Consider the following 10,312-nt stretch of genomic DNA (forward strand, 5'->3'; position numbering starts at 1 on the left):
ACTAAAAACATGGTTCGGTCTTCCTTTTCGTATACTCTTGCTCGTATAATCTTCTTTCTCTTCTGTGTCATACTATAACTGATTTCTCACCTCGGGTCATACCTATAAGGGAAACACCACTCCTGCAGGCGTGTCTTATGTATACGACACCATTGAAGTGCCGCCATATGGTCCAACGAATAGGCCGCGGAGCCTCGCCAGGGACCGTGCAACTGCTTACGTAATCGCAACACAAGTGGGATTGTCAAAGATCCAACTGCAAATTCGATCTCTAATCAAACTTCTTTGAAAGATCTTCCTGGGCGGTACTTCCACAACTCTCGCTTAGTCCTATGGATCACGTCTTGTCAGACTAGGCGTTCGACTCTTGGCAGCTGATATGAAGAACAATCAAAAAGTGACCTTTTTGAGTTCCTTGTTGTGAACTATTACGCTACGCGGTAAGACCTGGCTCCTATGGCATCTCGGCAATGCATAGTCGGGTAAAAACAAACTCAAGCCTTGTGCAGTTGCCCGACCGTCCGCTTTCGAAGCAACACAGGGGTTGCGATCAAGACGAGATCCTTTCTAACTTCACTCTGCACTCCAAGATCCTCGATCGCAACTCTGCGCTGGTTGCCTCTAGCGTGCTGTGTTCGAGAGCACTCGCTTACGCACGTGCACCAGGATTCAGGTTGTTTTGACCAGAGTAGAGTTGTTGTAGTTGGTGGTCTGTTGTGTCACGTTTACTGTACAAATTCGCTCCCTTGCATTTGGTCTTTCACATCGATCAGCAGAGACAACTTGTACCGAAGTTCGTACTTCTACCGCTTTACCATTATCTAATGGTGACAATTCTAACGCTACTAAAATGCTTCAATTCGTACTTTTCTTTATTGATGAACTCAGTGGAATGAGCAGTTTCAAAGCCTCAGAACCACTATCTGTTGTCTGTTTTGAGAACATTCACGATTCAAAAAGGTAGTGTTACAGTTATCACCAGTTCTTTTGGGTGATCACATCGGGCAGATAAAGAGCGGATCACGTGAAAACAACCATAGTGATCAACATATCTATGTACTGTTAGGTTGACGCAATAATTACATCATGTAGAAGTCCAAAAGCAAATCCAAAATAGAAATGAAAACCAGTGCTACGTTTCTTATCCTACCTACTTGCTGACGTTTCACATCCTGCTCACATCTCGTTTCACATAATGCTTCTCAATTCGCGACCACAACCGGTGAGGCGTAAGGCTGCGTGGTGCGTTGGCGTGTAGGGGCTAAAACCACGGAAGAACACCGACTTTGTCTCGTCATTAGGCGGCGGTAAATTCGGGGGCGGAGTCCTTGTTCTTGTTGTGCCAGGATTGACTCATAACACCCCTGGATTCTACACGTCGCTCCAACTAAGAGCTTACGATCGAGTTACTTAAAAATGCAAAGGAGGCGGTTTGGAGTCGCCTCCAATAAGTAAGCTCCACCTGCCCATTCTGGAAGGAGCAACGTTCTCCCACAGAATTAGTGGCATTAAAGGCGACCAACCCGCCTTGGTTTTTGAATTTAACGCCATATACAGTACGAGTATCCTGACTGGTACAACTCCAGAAAAGGATAGAAGTCATCTAGGCTATCGAAATGAAAAGGGCTGAGATAGCTATCTGTACTAACAACGCACGGTTGCATCGGAAAATTGAAGATCTGATGATACAAACTGTGATCTAATGATATAAGCCAGGAAGTTTAAGCGTATATGAGTCAGACTGCTACCTCCACGTGGTGGCCATTGTCGGAATCGACGCAAATGCGCAAATGGGACTTGAACAGTCTGATAAGTTTGGTAAATGGTTTTATCCAGCGGAGCCTACGTTGGGTAATGGTGACCGCCTAGCCGACTTATGTGAAGAGACGGGCTTCATCATCGTTTCCACGTTTGAAGGCATCACCCCACGAATAGGAGTGGTGCGGGTTTCAGGTGGGTTATATACCCCGCCTATACGGGGTCGTCGATTATGAGGAGGGGGGTGATTCCGTCCATTTCTTCGTAACTGCAGTATAAAACGGCATGAAAGATGCAGCTATGGGTGCTCCGATGCGCTGTTTTCTACAACGAGTCCGATTGGAGCGCGCCAGCCTCGTGCACGCGCCGGATCTTCCAGGCGGTTTTTGCAGCAATTAGGAAGGAATGGACGGAATCACCTTCTTCCCCCATAATCTACGGCCCCGTATAGGCATAACCCACCTAAAATCTGCACCACCCCAGATTCATGATGCCTTCAAAAGCAATCATCGACGCCATCAGCTCACGTGGCAGGGTTCAACACTTTTAACGCCTGAAGAGCAGCGCAAGAGGAACATGAAATACTTCTGCTCGACTACCTTCTGACGAGGAACATTTTTCTGTCGGAAATCCGAAAATCACAGCTGTTTGAAAATTCTCGAGTACTGACCACCGTCTAGTTCTCAGCATCAAGAAACAGTTCCACAAAAAAAAAAACCAAGGAGTTCCTTTTCAACCGAAAATCGACATTGCGAATCCAAAAGAAAAAGAATGCAGAGCAAAATTTCGCCAACGTGTGTCTATTCCTGTTGGAGTACGGACAAGGAAGATGCTTAGCGATACGGATTCCTTCACAGAGTGCATCCAGGACGGCACAAGGGAAACGCTCCCAGTTCTATTACCGCGAGAAGTTCGACAGCCGAGAAGAAGATGTTTGCCTTTGCATCTGCGGAAACAAAATCCATGTATAATTCTTTATGCGTCCGCCGGCAGCACTGGCGATTTCGGCCAGGAAAAACGTCTGAGAAAGAAGCTGCCTCGCCAGCTGCAAAAAGACTGCGAAACCAGATGTAGGTGAAGAGCGAAAACGTTTTAAAAATGTGGGAGGACAATAACTCGCGAAACGTGTATGTTTTACTAAGACAGTATAGCGCCAAAATCAAAAGATGTTCTCCAGTTCTCAAAACTGCCAATGCAGAGGCTGTCGGTGAAACAGCCCTTCCAATTTGGAGGGACCACTTAAAGACTTTGCTAAACCAGCAAGCGCCGTCAGCTCCTGAACTTGAGCACGTTGATGTACCAACATATGCGGCTAACGAGGAACCACCGATCGAGTCGGTGTATCCAAAAGATGACAAATGGAAAATCTGGCAGAGACCGCGAAATCAGCGCAGAAATGCCGAAACATCTTCTCCGTCTGAAATTCGTGAGATGACGAAGATCATCCGTTCAATATGGATTGACGAAAGGATACCTGACTCGTGGAGACACGCCATCATAAATCCTCTCCTCAAGAAGTCATCCGTCGCCGATCCCGGGAATTATCGAGAAATCTTCTTGTTGCGTGTTATGTACAAGGTTTTGGAGTGGATTATCCTGGACCGACTCATTAAACATCGCGAAGAAAAAACGCGCGGCGAGCATGCTGGCTTTCGCCCTCGCCAATCTACGATTGCTCACGTGTTCATCGTTAAGAGAATGATCAAAATCTGGCAGCGGTATATGAAGCCAATGCAATTACCGTTTCTGGACCTTGAAACCGCTTTCGACTCTCTTAATCAAGGCCGTCTTCTAAACGCGCTTCGCGCTGATGAAGCACCAGGAACGTTCGTCCGCCTGCTTGATAACATGAATCAACAAACAACTACTGCAGTTCGAACACCAGCCGGATCATGATGTGCGGATCGGAAGCTTGGGCAGCAGCATTTACGGTGATGGAGACGCTTGATTGCACGGAAGGAAAGCTGATTAGACGGCTGCTTGGCTATTTCTGGCCTAGTGTATGTCACAATGAAGATATTAAAGGGAAATTAATGTGATATACCGGCGGATGGCACGTATAAGATATCAAAATCATGCACCGCTATCGAAATCGGCTACAGAAAATCTTCTTCGGTTCTTTGGTCGTATATTAAGGAGATCAGCAGACATCCTTGATCAACGAGTTCTGAGGAGTTTGTCGGGTTCGAGCTGGAAGAAGTCATCTAGCCGAAAGCGGAAGTTCTGGACTGGCGGTGAAAGAGGACCTGGAGTCACTTGGCGTGAACAGGTAGTTCAGACGAGACGTAAGGTTCCGCAGAATTGGTCGAGTCGGTTGCCAAAACGAGTGTGGCAACGAATGTCGAGCCCCAGGAGCCGCAGACAACCACGAACTCACGCCCAGGCTTGTGAGGTTTTGCGGTGAGGCAATAAAAGAAGACCTTAAAGGCAGCGCTGCACGATTTTGATGCGGTGCGGAACTCACAACGAAAGTGTAGGGTTCGGGAAATAGACTGCGGAACTCAAAGTGGTTCCGCTTTCCCTAGTCGTCGTGAAAAGCGGCGAGGGAACCGCTTTAGTCCCTACGGGATATGTTAAAGCGAGCCTCTATATACACGTTACGCTCCCCTCAGCAGCTTAGTCATTGGTTTTCCTTGAGTAGGGTGGTGAGGAGACCTCGCTAGTCTTTGACCGCTCGCATGAATGTGGCGCGAGCGCATGGCGCGATGGTGAGTTGCAACAGAAATCGCCGTAGAAAAATGGCTTCTTCACGCCGTTTTTTTACGACGAATAAGGAAAGATGAACGAAAACACGCCGGGTTCTGCAATCTACTACACAACCTCTGCGCTTTCGTAGTAGATTTTTATTACTTCAAGATGAGTAATGGAGAAAATCATTTACGACTTCTGCTCCGATCTTTTTGACACCCATGATCTACATGATATTGGCAGCTAACGCCAAATCTGCTTACTATCCGTCATCAACAAACTCCTAGCAATATTGGTCCTTACCAGGATCGAAAATGTTTTAGATAAAAAACAGCACTGCGAGCAAGGAGGGTTTCGAAAGAGATTCAGCACAGCTGACACCAGTCACAGAGTTTCGAAACTCCATGCACAGTGACAGTACAACAGTGCGGACGTGACACACTTTAGTCGATTCAAAGAAATCTTTCAACTCAGTTGCGACAGAAGCGGTCGTGGAAGCCTTGAACAACCAAGCGTCCCTACTCAGTACATAAAGGTACATCGTGAGTTGTACAGTAACTTCTCGGCCGGAATTTCGCCATTCTACAAGAATATCATCATTGACGTGAAGTGAAAAGCCCTACTAAGTGATGCAATCTGACGCAAAGTATCAACAGCCACTCATGACAGCGCAGTGCGAAAGATGGAATGGAATAACATGGGAGTGAAGGTTGATGGTCGGCAGCTACACCAGCTCTGCGCTTTGCTGATGACGTCGTTCCAAAAACATCTACTAGCATCAGCGGAACAACTGTCAGCCGAAGTCGACTAAACACATGAAAACACCATCCTTCGGTTCAATCTGCGAAAAACGACGTTCATGAAAAACGAATGAATCTCGAATGCCCTATTTACGCTCAACGGAACGAACATATTCGGATGCACCAACTATTTATATCTAATATGGGTAATGAGCATGAAAAACAACTTGATCCCCGAGCGCTGGACAAACGAACTGCTTGGAAAGCATATAAGATGATAGAAGGTGTAGAGAGAAAAATCAAGAATTCCAAGTTCCGCGCTTACTTTTTTAGTACCACTGTACTTCTTTGACTTATGATTTGACCTATGATCTAGATACCTGGGCACTTTCGAAGTCGAAAGAAAATGCGGCGAGAGTAATTGAACGCTCCGTCGGAGTATTCCGCTACACACAAGTGAGAGATGGGAATCATAGTCCTGTCCTAAGTCAGAAATCGAATATATTCTGTCCTAAGTCAGAAATCGAATATCAAAGATTACATCGCAATTGTCAAGGAAAGTAAAATGAGGAGGACTGAACACATGTTGCGTTCCAACGACAAAAGTTGAACCAGAGCAGTTATCGGTGGAGCGGTTGGATTTATTAGGCGCTCCTCAGGAAGACTACCAATCCAGTGGTTCTCTGAAGAAAAATTTGATGCTCTTTGTGTCTGGTGCGAAAGGAGAAGCCGCTCGGAGACTCAACACCATCAAGACAAATGAAGGAACAACTGGCGTCTTCTTGGTCAATTCGAAGGCGCTCCACAGGAAGCAACGGAATTAAAGGGGGACAGATGACCTCTTGCACAAGATGCAGAACATCCAGAAATTGTGGATGAGATGCTACTGCAAACTATCATCTACCATAATAATAAGCTCTCATTTCTCCGTCCTCCCATCCAACGCGACTTTCCATGTACGCTCAAAATTCCTAAGTGCCTCAAACATTCATGATTTCGAAGTCTGCTTAACATGCTACTCAATCTCCATGTACTTCCAATGCACAACACAAGAGTAGATTATCAAGAGGTAGCGTGTATTTGACAATGATCAAATACACGCTACCTCTTGATAATCTACTCTTACTATCTCCACGGATCTCCCTCACTAGAGAGATCACAGCCGATTAGTCGCGAGGCTACGTGGCGCGTCCCCGGGTGGCGGATAGGGGGCTAATTGCGGACCAAAAGCGACCTTGTGCTTGCCCAGAGACGCAGGTGGATTCAGGGGATGGACTCCCTGTTTCTGCTGAGCCAGGACTGACTCACGACATCCTTGTATCCCGCACGTCAGTCCGGCCAAAAGCCTGCAATCAAGTGACTGGGAGGTGCAAGGGAGGCGGTTTGGAGTCACCTCCAACAAATAAGCTCCACATGTCCACTCCGGGAGAACGGAAGTTCTCCCAGAAACTCATGGGACTAGAGGCTTGCAACCTGCCCGTGGGTTTTAAAATTTTATGCAAAACACAGTAATAGAAAAGAGTCTCCTGATTCCGAAGGAAAGCCTGGTACGGTAGCGCCAGGTGGGACGGGGTTGCAGGAGTCATGTAGGCTACCGAAACGGAAAAGGACTAGGATGGCGATCTGTACTTATAACGCACGTACGCTTGCATCGGAAGCGACCATCGAAGATCTGATGATGCAAGCCAAAAAGACCAAGTACGACGTCATCGGACTGACCGAAACGAGACGACGTCACCCTCTCAACGCCGTATATGAAACTGGAGAAGAACTGTTCTTAGGAACATGCGACAGTAGAGGTGTTGGTGGAGTTGGCGTCCTCGTCAACACGAGAACGGCAAAGCACATCGACTCTTTCGAACAACTTACGACCCGAATCGGACGTCTGCAGATGAGAAGATGTGGTCCAACACCAGCTTTGACTATCTTCGTCGCTTACGCTCCAACATCAAGCTACGAAGAAGAAAAAGTCGAAGCTTTCTATATGGACCTGGAGAAGTTCTACTGAGAAGATCATGCCTTCTACAAGGTCATAATTGGCGATTTCAACGCCAAAGTTGGCCCAAGAAGAACGCCGGAGGGACCCACGGCCTACAATGGAATGACCAGGGGGAGAGGCTCTCCGAGTTCATCATGACGACTAAGACCATCCATGGGAACTCGCAATTCCAGAAGCCCTCCTCTCTACGTTGGACGTGGGAGTCACCCGGTGGAGGGTACCGTAATGAAATAGACCACATCATTGTCAATAAAAGGTTCTGCCTGACGGACGTCGCTGTAGTACCAAAGTTCCATACGGGATCGGACCATCGCCTCCTCCGAGGAAGATTTTCCTTCACAAGGAGAGCAGAGAAAGCCGCCAAGTTCAGAGGGAGAAATCCCAGAACTATCATCAACTGGGATCTTTTCGCTACGCCGGCTTTTGGGAAGATTCCGCAATGGACAACATCGACGAGGAATATGACCGGCTCGTTGAACACCTTCACGACTGCGCGAAGAAGGCTGAGAGTTTTAAAACCACCAATAGACGCCTGTCTCTTGAAACTCTTGAGCTGATACGCCAGCGTGGAGCAGCACGAGCCGCAGGGAACCAAGCAGTCACGTCCGAGCTCGCAAGGCTTTGCAGAGAGACGATAAAGGAGGACCTTAAAGAGAGAAGAGCAGAAGTGCTGGCTGAAGCTGCAGAGGCGGGGAAAAGCATCCCCTATCCCCGTTGAGATTTCGCCAGTCGCAAGACGAGGATGACTGCTCTCCGGAACCCAAAGGGAACAGCCATTGCATCGAGAAGGGAGATGGAGAAAATCATCTACGACTTTTACTCTTATCTCTTCGACAGTTATGTCCACTTGCCTCCTCACCACCTGAAGGAAGATGGACAAGTCATTCCAGAGCTTCTCCCGTCCGAAATACGACATGCTATCATGTCGGTAAGAAATCGTACGGCACCCAGTTCCGACAGAATAAGACCAGAACACCTGAAGAGCCTTCCGCCAGTACTCACCAACACCCTGGCGAGGCTCTTTACACGTTATCTGTCGGAATGCAAGGTTCCTAAACAGTGGAAGACCAGCAAGACCGTGTTGTTGTATAAAAAGGGAGATCCACATGAAATTGGCAACTATCGTCCAATCTGCCTACTGTCCGTCATCTATAAGCTCTTTACAAAAGTGGTCCTTAATAGGATTGAAAAAGTCTTGGATGAAAGACAGCTATGCGAGCAAGCAGGGTTTCGAAAAGAATTCAGCACGATTGACCACATTCACACTGTTTCGAAACTCATCGAGGTATCACGAGAGTACAAGATGCCGCTCTGTCTCACCTTCTTCGACTTGAAAAAGGCCTTCGACTCAGTTGAGACGGAAGCGGTCGTGGAAGCTCTGGACAACCAAGGCGTCCCTACTCAGTACATAAAGGTACTTCGAGAGTTGTACAGTAACTTCACGACCGGAATTTCGCCATTCTACAAGAACATCATCATTGACGTGAAGAGGGGGGGGGGGGGTCCGACAGGGTGATACAATTTCACCCAAAATATTCACAGCCACCCTCGAGAACGCAATGCGAAAGTTGGAATGGGACGAAATGGGAGTGAAGGTTGATGGTCGGCAGCTACACCATTTGCGCTTTGCTGATTACATCGTACTGATAACACCTAGCATCAGCCAAGCGGAACGAATGCTGACCGAATTCGACGAAACATGTGGATGCATCGGTCTTCAGCTGAATCTACAAAAGACGATGTTCATGCGGAACGGATGGGTCTCGGATGCTCCATTCACGCTCAACGGAACGAACATATCCGAATGCACCAGCTACGTTTATCTAGGTCGGGAATTGAACATGATGAAAGACCTGACCCCCGAGCTGGGCAGGAGGATACGAGCGGCTTGGGGAGCGTATAAGAGCATCGAGGATGTAGTGAAGAAGACCAGGAACACCCGGCTCCGTGCTCACCTCTTCAACACCACTTTACTTCCTGCTTTGACCTATGCTTCGGAAACCTGGGCGTTTCGCAAGCAGGAAGTTAACGCGGTGAGCGTCATTGAACGCGCAATTGAGTGAGTGATGCTGGGAGTATCCGTTTTACGCAAGTGAGGGACGGGATTCGAAGTTCTCTCCTACGTCAGCGATCGAAGATTAGAGACGCCGCCGCGTTTGCCAGGGAAAGTAAAATAAGGTGGGCCGGACACGTGATGCGCTTTAATGACAACCGTTGGACCAGAGCCGTGAGCGACTGGGTTCCCCGCGATATTAAGCGCACTACAGGAAGACAGCCGACCCGATGGTCAGATTTCTTCACGAAGTCCTTCAAAGAAAATTATGGTGCTCTTTGTGTCCCACGCGAAAAGAGGAACCACTGGACGACTCTGGCACGCGATCGGGACAAATGGGAGAATTACTGGCGCCCGCTCGACCAGTTCGAAGATCAACGGGAGTCAAGGTGATCAAGGTAATCAAGCGTGTATTTAAACCTGCGAACATTTCGGCGGGCGGGCGGAGGACAGAGTTGGACAGCACAGGACGAGGAAGACGAGAACAAGATGACCTTTTGCACAACACGCAGAACATCTAGAACTTGTGAATGAGAGGGTGTTGCAAACTATCATCTACTATAATAATAAGCTGCAATTTGTCGTGTATTTAAACCTGCGAACATTTCAACGAGCAGACGGGGAACATAGTTGAACAGCACTGTAGCGAGCGGTAATGGACGAGGAAGACATGCCCCATTGCCTTAGACGATTATCTGGTTTCTCATTTCAAAACGCATAGAACTTGGCTCGTGGAGATAATCGACGATATAATCACGAATATATTGATCCAGTGGACGACGGCCTTCATGAACGATCGACTGTTTTCTTAACCACGTTTCTGCAAAATTCTACTAAATAGGGTTCATGGAATGCATCAAAAATTTGCGGCGATGACACCAGGTGTTGATTGCGAGCATGGGTACGTTGTGGACGATCCCTTCAGACATATTATTTATTTTAGCCCACTGTAGAAACAATAAAAATTGCCATTTAAGTTTTTCACGTGAAATTATCTAACTTTTTCAGAAAAACAATTTCTGGACTTCTCTGATTTTTACAAGTATTTCGTAATTCTTTCGCACTGCTTCTTCA

General features: G+C 47.4%; 5 protein-coding genes across 6 annotated transcripts; all 5 read left to right on the forward strand.

Annotated features, from left to right (window-relative positions):
• Positions 1–2,856: 2,856 nt before the first annotated feature.
• Positions 2,857–3,654, forward strand: RB195_024517 (uncharacterized protein; the record flags this gene model as incomplete). Its single annotated transcript, XM_064212329.1, has 1 exon — positions 2,857–3,654. The coding sequence occupies one exon, from the start codon at positions 2,857–2,859 to the stop codon at positions 3,652–3,654; it is 798 nt and encodes a 265-aa protein (XP_064068210.1).
• Positions 3,655–6,801: 3,147 nt separating this feature from the next.
• On the forward strand, positions 6,802–7,194 carry RB195_024518 (uncharacterized protein; the record flags this gene model as incomplete). The annotated part of the gene is made up of 1 exon (XM_064212330.1): positions 6,802–7,194. One exon carries the CDS (start codon positions 6,802–6,804, stop codon positions 7,192–7,194), a length of 393 nt encoding a protein of 130 aa, XP_064068211.1.
• Positions 7,195–7,624: 430 nt separating this feature from the next.
• RB195_024519 (uncharacterized protein) lies at positions 7,625–7,903 on the forward strand (the record flags this gene model as incomplete). Its single annotated transcript, XM_064212331.1, has 1 exon — positions 7,625–7,903. One exon carries the CDS (start codon positions 7,625–7,627, stop codon positions 7,901–7,903), a length of 279 nt encoding a protein of 92 aa, XP_064068212.1.
• Positions 7,904–7,927: 24 nt separating this feature from the next.
• Positions 7,928–8,701, forward strand: RB195_024520 (uncharacterized protein; the record flags this gene model as incomplete). 2 transcript variants are annotated; one of them, XM_064212333.1, is made up of 1 exon in its annotated part: positions 7,928–8,701. In XM_064212333.1, the coding sequence occupies one exon, from the start codon at positions 7,928–7,930 to the stop codon at positions 8,699–8,701; it is 774 nt and encodes a 257-aa protein (XP_064068213.1). The 2 variants fall into 2 exon arrangements, with proteins under 2 accessions (XP_064068213.1, XP_064068214.1); XM_064212332.1 differs by having other exon boundaries at positions 7,979–8,701.
• A 43-nt stretch (positions 8,702–8,744) lies between these two features.
• On the forward strand, positions 8,745–9,248 carry RB195_024521 (uncharacterized protein; the record flags this gene model as incomplete). The annotated part of the gene is made up of 1 exon (XM_064212334.1): positions 8,745–9,248. The coding sequence occupies one exon, from the start codon at positions 8,745–8,747 to the stop codon at positions 9,246–9,248; it is 504 nt and encodes a 167-aa protein (XP_064068215.1).
• Positions 9,249–10,312: the final 1,064 nt, after the last annotated feature.

Source organism: Necator americanus, chromosome X (genome assembly GCF_031761385.1).
Source record: "Necator americanus strain Aroian chromosome X, whole genome shotgun sequence".
In the NCBI taxonomy this organism is placed as follows: Eukaryota; Metazoa; Nematoda; class Chromadorea; order Rhabditida; family Ancylostomatidae; genus Necator; species Necator americanus.